The sequence below is a fragment of the Haemaphysalis longicornis genome, unplaced genomic scaffold (genome assembly GCF_048455015.1).
Source record: "Haemaphysalis longicornis isolate Haplotype H1 unplaced genomic scaffold, Haemaphysalis longicornis Haplotype H1 scaffold_5, whole genome shotgun sequence".
NCBI lineage: Eukaryota > Metazoa > Arthropoda > Arachnida > Ixodida > Ixodidae > Haemaphysalis > Haemaphysalis longicornis.
In genome coordinates this window covers 16,116,739-16,129,326 of record NW_027526385.1, presented here as the reverse complement: position 1 = coordinate 16,129,326, position 12,588 = coordinate 16,116,739, and the positions used below count along the sequence as shown (strand labels likewise).

General features: G+C 44.8%; 1 protein-coding gene across 3 annotated transcripts in view; it reads right to left on the bottom strand.

Annotated features, from left to right (window-relative positions):
• The window catches only part of LOC144137912 (TOM1-like protein 2), a 35,911-nt gene extending 23,411 nt beyond the window's left edge, over positions 1-12,500 (bottom strand). For all 3 annotated transcript variants that reach the window (XM_077669930.1, XM_077669931.1, XM_077669932.1), the window contains exons 1-4: positions 12,296-12,500; positions 7,092-7,176; positions 6,578-6,662; positions 2,608-2,754 (exon numbers count right to left, since the gene is read on the bottom strand). In XM_077669930.1, the coding sequence (XP_077526056.1) occupies positions 2,608-2,754; positions 6,578-6,662; positions 7,092-7,176; positions 12,296-12,359 (381 nt within the window). In that variant the 5' untranslated portion in view covers positions 12,360-12,500. The remainder of the gene's footprint in view (positions 1-2,607; positions 2,755-6,577; positions 6,663-7,091; positions 7,177-12,295) is intronic.
• Between the last annotated feature and the right edge of the window lie 88 nt (positions 12,501-12,588).

The window sequence follows — 12,588 nt, the reverse complement described above, 5'->3', positions numbered from 1 at the left end:
TGTTGCAGACTAGTTGTGACAATACGGGGCTTTATTTATATGGTCTGCACCAGAAGTGCTTTGCCCACTTCAGGAGAACAGATGTGGTGAATAGATAGCATCTCGCCCGTGACCTCGCGCTCAGAAATATCAAGACAATGCTCAAATAGTAATGCAAACCTACGGCCGCAAAACACTTTCAATTTGATATCAGCGCTCAGCTGCTGTATGGCTATCTTAAGGCGCAACCACATGCGACGTTTTGGTCGCGTTTGGAGACCATCCGCGGCGACGCGCGTTCAGCGCGCGCCACCAAATACACAGCAGCGCGCTCGGAGCGCCGGTGTCTGCGCATCCCAGATTTTCGGTCCGTTTTCGGCGTCTGCGCCGGATGTTGCTATCCTCAATTTCCGGTCCCCCTCCGCACGCAACATGGCGGCGCTTTATTTGGCAGCTCTTTAGCACTTTATTTAATAGAACATCAATTTAACGTGTTTTGTTTATTCTTCAGTTTATTAGGAATGACTTAAACAGAACGATGCTGCCTTTACCAAAGTAAGTCTGGCAACTTGGATCGGAGAAGCGCTCTTCGCGAGTCTCTTGTGGTTGCTTGCCCTCTCCAACGCCCGTTCCGCGTCGGCGCCAGGCGCCGCAGACGGCCGCAAGACGCGACCAAAACGTTGCATGTGGTTTCGCCTTTATCTTTGACTGACCGTGGAGCGTCTGCCTCATCTTTCTGGCATAAGGCCAGCTACTGTGTTCGATAAGAAAAGAGTGCAACGTGCTTGCCACTTACCTATGCTATTTTGGCTCGATTGATAATGTTCTTGATCTGATTGCGTGTTTTTTAAAAAAGGGCTACGTTCTGACATAAATACACGCCACCTGAATGTTGTGGCATACAATTCACTGACGCATTGACATTTGTACTCTCAATACTCTATTTAAGGGGGACTCACCTGTTAACGTTCTTATGGGAATTACTACTTCATGAGTCACTGGCTCAAAAGCCATAATGCAGCGATACGAAAGGTTTTGCCGACCCACGAAGATACTTCAAACAGCCTAGTTTGCTTATTTCGGAAATATGTCACTTCTCTACTGAAATAAAGAAATAGAGCTTTCACTCGCTTGACAGCTAGTGCCATCTAGACAAACTAAATGTTTTTTGTTTATTTTTTATTTCAGTAAAAAATTATATATTTGTAAACAAAGAAAACTAGGCCAATAGGAACACTTTCGCGTATTTGTGAAACTTTTTGTATCAGTAAGAGACGCTTTGTAAACCCGTGGGTCATGAATTTGTAACTCCCACAGGAATGTGACCAGGTGAGTACCCCCTAAGAGCAGAAGTTTACTCCAATAAACTTTGCAGGGGAACCTCGTGCCTTCCGCTCTGACATCGTGACATCTCCGCACTGAAATCTCTACACCTTGGCAGCTAGAAACTTAACCAGTGACCTCATGCTGTGAAAAAATCAGCTACTGCACACTGCTCAAACAACAGAGCAAACCTATGATGATTGCAAAAAAAAAAAAACAAGACGTCAAGAATATTCAGCACGCTTGCACACGTCATCAGCTGCCACACTGGCCTCAAGCAGAGAAATTATTTCAAACGCATTTGCAGCTTAGAACAATTTTCTTTTGACTGTGAATGCACACAAGCATGCAGACATGCACAAACATCTAAAGGCAGGCTAAAAAACGATAGAAAATAAAGAAATGTCCCCATGCCTAACATCTGAACACGGTATTAACTTCCCTAAGACCATCAAAAACACAATAGATATGTTGAAGGAACTGTCCGAAACACGCATGAGTATTCAAAAACAGGGTAAAAGAAAAGAGAAATGAACAGAAAGAAAGAAAGAAAGAAGACAAAGAGAGAAAGAAAGAAATGTCATCTGTCCAATGGCTCAGCGAAGCATAAACTTCACTATACTCGGTGACAACTTAAGAACGGCACCGGAAGTTGCCGCTGTGCCTTATCACCGTAGCCGGATGTTTCTCCGCGTGGTGCAAGTAGGGTGCTACTGGGAATATTTTGAACATGGCGTGAGCCGTTCCCGTGATTTTTTGGACTTAATATGCTTATAAACGACTCCAGTGACGACAAACAAACTGCGTGAGACAAGGCAGACGATATCACGCATTCATAGCAAACCCCTTTCAAAACGCGCGCGCACTGACGTCATGGGTCCGGCGCTTTGGCGGAGTGATACACTACATGAGGTGGTGCCGTTCTTGAGTTATAACCGAGTATAAGACAATCAGGACCACCATAGACATGTTGAATGGACCATCCAAAAACACCCAATGCCAATGCCCTTCGGAAACGTTTCCGCCACTTGGGTGACAATGATGGCACTCAAAACTAGGTGCTCACGCAAGGCCTTCAGTGCCACAAAAGTAACTTCTCAGTTAAAGTGAGTGGATAGCTGATCAACGGCTTATCAAAAACGAGATGTTTCGGCTTCCCTACGGAAGCCTTGTTGACTTTTTGTAAGTATGAATCTTTTACTTCAAACTCCATTACGAATGTCACCTCTTGTTCCCCCAGGATGAGATGGGGATTGAGACGAAAGAAGAGGGAAGAGGGGAAGAGAGGGGAAACAGCCCACCCACCTGTATGAGGCTGAGCACCTTCTCCTGGACTGCCGTGGGCGGGTCGTTCTTGGGGCCGATCATCTTGACCAGGTCCTGGACAAAGTCCTTCTGCGACACCAGCAGGTGGAAGCGCCGGCCACAGTTCTTCACACACGTCTCCAGCACCTGCACAGCAATGGAGGGGGATGGGCCGAATTTAATGCCCCTTCTTCAAGGGAACGTTGCTCACCTCGGTAGGCCGTAAGTGACCATTCCCTCCAAAAAAGCACACTGCCACACGTGTAGTGATGTCTAATCAACACACCAAGCACCCGTAACAGTACGGATTCATTCGATGGAAGAATTACACTAGACTGTTTTTTTTTTTTCTTTCTTGGAGCATCAGCAAGGCGCCTTAAAGTAAACTGTACAGTCATGGGCAAATGAAACACAAACACAAAAATATAAACCAGAACACACACAAAACAACTTTTTTTCGTGCAAGTCAAACTGCCGCTGTACTTTGTTACTGTAACAAAGTTTGAAAATGTGCCTTTTGAAATATAACACTAGTGGGCTGCTATTTTATCACCACTACCCGTATTCTTTGATTCTGCACATTTGGGTTCATATTTTCATGTTCTCATTTCATTTGTCCATGACTACATGTGTCAGGTTGGTGCACCCAGAACTGCATTAAAAAAAAAAAAAAAAAAACCTGCAACCTTTTTTTTCAAAAATAAAGTGAAAACCTTTTTATAATTTTGACTAACGAGAACCTCACAAGCAAAAGGCTCCGTCAACGCTGCTCGTTCGCTTCTTTGCTCGCGATGCTCAAAATGTGCATTCACGGTGGCCTCGAGAGTAAGATATGCGGCATTATCAATTTCCCCCTCAGACCCACCACAAATACAATCTGAGAATGCAAAGGGCCATTCACCAACAAGCATCTCTCAGACGGCGCGGAAAAGACAATGTCAGCAACAGGAAAGAAAAAGGATAAGTTAAAAAAAAAAAAAGGCCTGCTAGACGAGAGGAAGTGTGTTGGACGATATACAAGCGAGCAAGCCAACAAAGCCAGGAAACGCAACAAAGTCATAAATAAAACTGAGCCAAAAGGGCAGACTACAGGAATGCCGCAGTGAATCATGCGTGTCGACCCGACGACAAAAGGGGCCGCAGCTGCGCGAACCGTTTACTCAATCGTAACCGCTCGAACCCGTAACAGATGTAAAGGCATTCACGCGCATCGCTGCCAGGAAGGGACAAAACTACGGGGGCTTAGACTGATGAGTCATATTGTGATAGGAAGCTCCACATTAGTGCAAAAGCGACTGGGGAGTATTTGGTCGTAAAAAAGCATTAACAAGATAATTTTATTAAGTCAGCAAGTCTCAGGGTATTGAAATCACTTACAGAAGAATTTCACTTCAGCAATGGGGCAACTAGTTTGTGCGAAAAAGGAATTCATTTGAAATTGAAACATGTTCAAGCAGTGGTCAATAAAATACACTGAAAGTACTCAAAGTGAATGACAAAGTTGACACAGATTGCAATGTAAACAATTCCCTCGAATGACAAACATGGCAGATAGACTGAAGAATCCAATATTTCATGACAACAACTGTGTCATAAAAAATGTTAAAAGGTGGAAACCAGCCACAAACATAGTTAAACTGAATTGCACTGCAGCGGCACCTCAGTAAGAAACTGACAAAAACATCAACTGAATGAATTCACTTATTCAAGGGTTGTTTGCTTAAAGGTTTAGTGTGGTGCTATGAGAAGCCAGCTATGTGCCATAGCACACCAATACCTTTCCCCTGTCTTCCTTTCCTCAAAGTCATCATTTTTATTTGACAGGCTATGCTCAAATAAGAAGTGAAAATGTTGCAGCGATTTTAAAAGAAGAACAACTCAAACACAGACTGACAATGAGAAGTGTCTAAAAGATGATGGAACGGTTCTGCCTCTCCCAACACCTCCCCCCTTCCCCCTACACTCTCCCCCTCTGCACATCCATTTCTGCTTTACAATCGGCGCTCAAAAGATGCTGTTTAAGTGCACATGACAGCTTTCAAAAAAAAAATAAATAAATAAATAAATAAATAAAAAAATAAATAAAAAAAAAACCTTTCTGATTTATTAGTTTCCAGTCCCTCCCTTTTTCTCAAAGCAGCTGCACACAAAAATGAAGCTGTCAGACCAGCCCTTGCAACAGCTACAGCTGTGTTGAATCATGCTGCCTACTCTGGGCGGGCACATTATTGCTTTCCCGTAAGCCCACGTGTTCGGAACAGACTTTCCACTTAGTGCAAATGTGTAGCTGCTTTACGGCAGAACGCAAATAGGCCTGTCCAATCTGACACGTGCCTCCTGAAAAGCTCACACTTAGCGCTTGCCCCCTCTCCCACTGGTGCAGAACCAGGGTTGACACCCTTACTCCATTTCTGCACTAAGCCTGCCCCTGCTCTCCACTGGGAGAGCAAGTACAAGCTGTTCGTGAGCCTATAGGCCCCATCAAATTGAATCACATTACGTGAGACACCCTCGTCTTGCAGTGGACATGAATGAAATGACGATGAAGGCATTGGCATGTAAGGAAAAGTGGGGTCGACAGCAGCATTGCTGACGGGCTAAGTCGACACAGCCGCGAACAATACAAAGATACGGACTGTTGGAGCAGTTCTATCTATATACAAATAGCGCTAACAAAAGCACTGCAACAACTATGATCTCGAAACAATTGCTGTCTCGTTTGGCTTGTGTTCAAGCCTTTGCTTTCTTGAGTGCAATACCCCACACCTTAGCAGATAAATTCAAAGCATATTGGCAGTACAGGGCAGTTCATAAAGGAGAGCTAAGGGCTTTAAAAATGTTACTTCCAAATGCTTGCGAGCAGTAACTTTGTGTTGAATGCCTAAAATTTACCTCTAAATTGAAGGGGAGAACAAATCCACATCAAGGGGAAAAAAAAAAAAAAACAGCGAAGAAAAAAGTCAAGCTAAGTACCATACTAATTAAGGTGCATTGCCCAGGAAAGCTTTCAGAGTATGAAGGATTAATGTTTTGTTAGTTGTACACAAAAGCTGCTGCTTTTCAACAGAATAACAGGCGGCATTACTTCTTCCTATCATTTCCTTCGCATGCGGACAAAAACAGTTTTGCTTATTAGTGCTAAATGACATTCACATCACAGGGCCACTTAGCAATGCCACAACCTTGCTTGCCAGAAAACCGAAATCAGTGTCCCGACTACCGATAGGAAATTAGTCTTTGAAAGTTGATTGTTTGATTGGTTATGAGTTGATTGATTGTGGTGTTTAACTCACCGTAGTGGAGGGCTCCGGATTAATTTTGACCACCTGGGGATCTTTAACGTGCGCCGAAATCTCGAACACACGGGCGTTTTTGCTTTTCGCCTCCATCAGAAAAGTGGCCGCCGTGGCCAAGAATCAAACTCGCGACCTTGTGCTCAGCAGCACAACGCCTTAGCCACTGAGCCACCGCGGCGGGTCGATTGGTTATGGGGTTTAATGCACCGACGCTACACAGGTGATGAGGCGCGCTGTAGTGAAGGGCTCCGGATTAATTTTGACCACCTGGGGATCTTTAATGTGCGCTGAAATCCCGAACACACGGGCAATTCACTTTTCACCTCCACCAAAACCGCCACATTCGGGAATCGAACCCGCATCCTTGGTCTTTGAAAGTACTTTAGAGAGTACAGTAGAACCTCGTTGACACGTTAAAAACACACACACACACACACGCACGCACGCACGCACGCGCGCGCGCGAGGAAGAAACGTACTATCCTGGAAGAAACGTCCTATGGGGCATTTTTAGTGCCCAAAATTGAGAGTGTACTAACTGGGAAATCGCATGAAACAGGAACGTATCAACGGGGTTCTAAAGTAATGTAATGGACATTGCCTCATTAGTGGGAAACGTCGATTCACGCATTAAGCTACGACACCTGCAAGACGAACAGCACCAGGTGTACTCACGGTAAGGCTGTACATGACAACTGTGTAGTTCTTCCCCGCGTTTTGAAGGAGCCGCTTACGAAGTGCTCGAACCGCATCCTTTGGCCTGGGGAGAGGCAGAGGTGAGAAGTAACGTAAAAAGAGATTAGACTTCTTAAAAAGCACCTTTTATCATCCCTCTTATCTTTGATTTCATTAGGTACTTGATTTTAGAACACTTCTTACTCATTTCGAGAATGAATATAAAAATAATCTCAACTACTGCACTCACACGAACCAAAACGTCAGGTCTATCTTTAGTTGCTCATGCTCAACAGTTTGATGTAATGCGCAGTCAAGTACTTGGCTGCGCATTCTAGTTGATGTGCGAGTCAAATCACCGCAAAATACTTTTTTTTTCTTTCCACAGTTTGGAAGCAACAATTTTCTGGAAGTTCCCCAATGAAACGACCCGACCGCCCGACAATGTGGTGGTTGAAGTGCAGTGCATACACCTGAGGGGGTGCAAGATGCCAAAAAAACGTGTCCTCCTCACCCTTCGTCTGTGTCGTTGACAAGGTCGCATATCTCCATGTTGAGTGCCCAATTCTCGGAGGCCAGGGAAGCGTCCGTGGCTTGTTCTGCGATCAACAACCACAGAGGGTGTCGGCATTCTGAAGGACTCCTACGCTCAACCTGTTCATTACAGCTGAAACTCAGTGTTATGGAACTGATCTTATCTATTTCCAGATTCAATAAATGAAATCCGGATACCCTCAGCTGCTGCCCAAAGGCTTAAAGGGGCCATGCAGACAAAACACAAGTTTGGTTCATTCGAGAGATTGCCTCATTAGAATCATACAGACCCCACTTTTAATGTAAGCGTCGCTCAAATAAGCTACATAATTAGGAAAAATGGGAATGGACACGCGACCCACTAGCTCATTTTCCGGAACGGAATCTGTGATGTCATATGTCCCCAGCTCTGCGATTGGCTGAGGCCGGCAAAAGCAAACGCAAATTAGCAGGGCTTATAGGCTTGCTGAACAAGCTACCGTATTTATTTGATTATGAGGCAGTCACGATTATAAGGCGAGGGTGCAGTTTTGAGAGCAAAAAAATCGCCATATATATATACATACTGAGCTTCGAATGTGAGGCGGGGTATGATTTTGAGACTACGTATTTTGGAGAAAAACCTCGCCTCATACTCGAATAAATACGGTATTTGCGTTTGCATTTAGGGCACATTCTTTTTCTAGCAGTAGGAATGGTGGGTAAACAGTGAAAGTTACAAAAGTACACAAGTACCGGTGCGTACTGCTGTTGGTACTGTGCGCACTATGCTTTGTTTAGATGCGCAGCACTGCGGCACTGTGGGGTTGTCTCGGACGACACTCGCCGAATGGCGTAAGTGACAGTGCCTTACGTGACCATATTTGTCGAGTGAACACCATGTTTCACGAAATGATTATTTTCTACCTGAACAAAAACAAGCCAGGCACAAATATGGCCAAAAATGAAGGCAGAAAATGGGCCGCCGCGGTATGGTGGCGCCGTCTAGGTTGACTAACGGTAAACAAGGCTCCCCCACCACATATGATATCATTGCAGACGTCACGAAAGACGATTTGGTGGGAGAATGAAAATTTTAACTTAAACTGATTAATTTGACAGTGAATAATAAAGCATCGTTTGCTTCCGGACGAGTGCTGGGGTCAGCAAAAAACACGAAATCTACCGAATAAAACAAACTTGTATTTTGTCTACATGGCCCCCTTTATGCATTCTCAATGTTACGAAGTTCTTAGTTTAACGAAATAATTCATGGGTACCACTGATCTTTTAAATCGTGGTTCAACTATACTACACCAAGCCACCCCTCATACAGCCACTCCTCTAACTATTTCTGTAATTACACTACAATAGTTGTGCAAACTGCAACCACCATTTCTTGAATGCTATGGGGTATGCAGATTCTGACGTAATTAACCTTTTTTATTGTAGCGTACAAATTAAACCAAACACCTGAAAAGAAAAGTATGTTTTTTTTTTTTCCTTCCTGCGGCGTTTTTATGAGTAAAACTATAACTCATTAAACTGAGGAATAAGTTGCAAACACCTATTTGCAATTTGTTGTCACATCGATGTTATCAGTTCATTAATACAGTCCATTGCATGATGAAGGCCTCTCTGTCAGACTTTCAGTTGTTCTTATCATGCGTAAACCGAGACCAGACTTTTGCCTTAACCTCACTATCCCTATCCCTTAACGATTTGTCACCCCCTTAAAACACATTGTTACTTCTTTGGTCCCAGTGGTTGACAGTTTCTCAAATTGCATGCTTGGGCACAACTCCCCTTTTTACTATTAATTTATAAAGTGAGGCGCTTTCTACACAAGTTGCTTCCCCTATCAATGACGTCTGTTTCTCAAGATAATATAAAACTACTCTATATTTCATTGCCATATAACTTTACTGTGTTGAGACATGGGGGGTCACATACTTCTCCTACTTCTCTAAACCGAGTTGCCTAGTTACAGAGAGCACTCCGCATTACAACGTTTAGTAGGGTAAGCGACAGTTCCGCTCCACTTTTTTCTGGCCTAAAACATTATGCCACTTGCAAATGCTAGAGACCACAAGCCAGCTTGTATGGTTAAGAATATACTAGAAAACAATATTCCGTTCCCTCATTCTATTTTTCAATGGCCACATCGAGAAACACGCAATCAAACCAACCTTCGTTTCAACCTTCCTGTTACCCACGATAATTACGGTAAACGTAATATGGCCTTTTCCGGAGCTATAACCTGGAATCTTATTTTTCTACAAATATGGCTCACCATTGTAGCCAAGCGGCACTTCTTTACAGCGTTGTTTTCTCTTGATGTGTGTCATGTGGTATTCCACTGAAATGTTTTTATGACCCACTTTAAATTTCATGAAGCCTCTACTGCCTGGGCCGGGTTCTAGCCAGTTGGCTAAGGGTACAGATGGTAAAACTGTATTGTATGTAAAAAATGAAATAAACTTTGTCTTCCTTCCAAAAAGTCTGAGCATTACGTATATCACCCTTCTTCCAGTCGCCCCTTACAAAAGGTGCATTGAAAAGAAAACCAAGGAAAAAAAAGAAAGAGGACATAGTGATGATGCTTAAAGAGATTAATATAACGTGGCAAAGCATATTCGTAAACACAGTACGCACCACCCTGTGTTGCAAGGATGTAGGAAAAAGGCACAGGTATCTGTTTTCTACGCAAGTGCCTACTTTAGGGACACAGGCTTTTGCATAGAAGACATACACCATTTATGTAGCAACATTCTGTCATGCATGCATCAAGGGGAGTGGAGGAGGAGAGTCTGAAGGCTGACACTGGAAAGGCAGATCGTGCTGTATTTCGGAGACCCAGGCAGCAGCAAGAATAGAATAGAAAAGAAATTTATTCTTGTTACAGAAGGGTGCATCACTAGAATATAGCCAATACTGAAAGGGGTCCCAGAGTAATAAACTGTGGCGGGGCCAAGAGAACTGAAAATAATTTTGGCCAGCCCCAATTCTGATGTTCGAGTGCCAAACATGCAGTACCATCTGTGGAGACAGTGAGCAAAGTTGCCGACCACACAAACGTGACCTTGCCAACTGATTTCATAGTGCTGCACATGTCGCAACACCTTCCATTTTTTTGCGTCCCGCTCTTTGGTGGAAAACGTAACGTAGAGTTTTTTTTTTTATACATTTTCTGCTCACAAAAAAGCAGATGTGCCATGTCGGAGCTACAACTGTTGCACTTCCTCCCAGAACGCAACCGCTACACTGTCTTGCCTGCTGTTAACACCAGTGCACACTGCACTGGTGCAACATTAAGTCAATCAGTCTGCAGGAGGTGAACCAGAGCTGCGCTTATTGTCAACTTCGAAAGCTATGCATCCACAAGTTCAGCTTGCAAACAAACGGAGGGGAGGCTGGCTCGTCCATTCCACTGTGATTAAAATTATCCTGGCTACAGATGCGGCACTACTGGTGCGAAAAATGCACACAAGACATCAGTCTAAGACTGCGCGGTTCAGTTTAAAGAGATGCACTGTTGGTGTCTACTTAAAATTTAAGCAACATACATTGCGTAAAGAGCTCCAAAATGGAAACGTTCTCACTTCTTCCTACAGGAATGAGCACTGCCCCTGAAAAATCTGGAATGGTGCATTGCCCTTACAAACTTCAAAGGAAATCTCCACCACGACCAGTGAGACTACACAAGTGATAAAGTTATTGGTCTTTTTAAGCCCTGTCTGTCATTTCTGGTGGCACCAAATGTGATAGAGGTACAATCAATTTTATTGTATAAGCGATACAGTATATCCCACTTACAGCTAACCCGGTTTTAACGAAATATTGGATATAACGAACAAATCTTCGTTTCCCGTGACAATTTGTCTACATAGGTTTTATGTCCAGATATTGCGAAAAACGAATATAACGAGCTGATTTTCGTTTCCCGATGTGTTCGTAATAAGCGGGCTGGAGTGCATTTTGCGTGTAATAGCAAACTGAAAGTTCCCCGCTGTTTCCGTGCGGCATCTTGATTCAAACCCCGTATTTTACCGCTTTCCCATCGCGCGCGTTTCCTCAACCACCGCAGTTACCAGGAAAGTGATCCAGCTGTTTGGCACTAACTAACGGTAACTCCAAAACTTGGCGCAATCCCATTTTCCAGGCCACACCCCGGATGATCACGCCGCCAATCTGCCCGGCACTGCCGTCGTACGCCTACACTGCGACCCGACATTTGCGTGATGAGTCACAGCAACGGAGAAGCGCTCACGCAACGCTCATCCCACGATGGCCCGAACGCAACAACCGCCCGTTAGGACCGCGCTGGGTTTGAGCAAGCTTCAGGGAAATGCACCGCGTCACTCTCTTTCCAAGTCCTACGGGTTCAACGCCGCGAGCATCTCGCTTTCAATACGGTACGCGCAGATATGGGTATGCAAAAAAAAAAAAAAAAAAAAGGGCACCGCTTTCGGGATGGTGCGCGAAACAGCGAGGTGCCACCTTTACCTCGCCGAAGAATACCGTCGTCTAAATATAGACACGTCAGGCTCGCGCACAAAGGTGTCTTCTGAGTAAGAACGCTGCCCCCCGCCTTTCGGTCACGCTTTGCGCGCTCCACGTACAGCCGATTGGCCCGAAAACGATCCCTACCCGGCTAGATCCCGTTGTTTACAGCGCGTTGGCCGCACTTGTCGCGCGGCAAACAATCCCACCTGTGTTACCAAGCGCTTGTCGGTTAGACACCGAAGAATGCTCGCACTGACAAGGTGCCCGTTTCGTATCGCGACAACAAGTAGCCGATAACGTCGCGATGTCGACACGCTACCGCTGTAAAGCAAAACAGTAGCTGCGAGTGAATGACTCATCTAAGACGAACCGCTCAGCGTTCCCTGAGCCGATGAGTACGAGCGATGGAAAGATATGCATTACAAATGAGCACTGAATGTTTTGGTGAAAGCTTGATGGGCGGCTGCGAGGTGTATTGTATGCGCTTGTTTACGGTTTCGCGTATCGTGGACACACCGGAGGGTAATCTGAAACGACAAAGCTGAATAGCCCTGCTTAGGCGCACAAAATCGCTACTTTGCGTTTTTTTTCGTTAGTCAATGGGCGAAACGGTGCCGCACGGGATGTTTCCGTGAGCACAGCTGATTACATTGGCAGACGGTGCGTGAAAAAAAAAATCCCAGCGGAAACGAGGCTTACCAATTTTTTGGCCCACGGGCGTGTTGAAGGGGTTTCCGCCCAATTGGGCCAATAACGCCGACATTTTTGTGAACTCCGTGGCTCGAGTCTCTTGCGTTCGAATACGGTCGTCGAAGGAACACAACACAAACGCCTATCACATCAGACGTACGGCGGCCATCAGCGGTGCAGCAAAAACAGTTGTTGCGTCGATCCCGCTCGATCAGTTTCGTATTCAAAGGGAACGCCGCCTGCCGCCATTCTGCGAAACTAAAAAGACTTTCTGTTTCTCGCAAAAAAAGTGTTTATCGTTA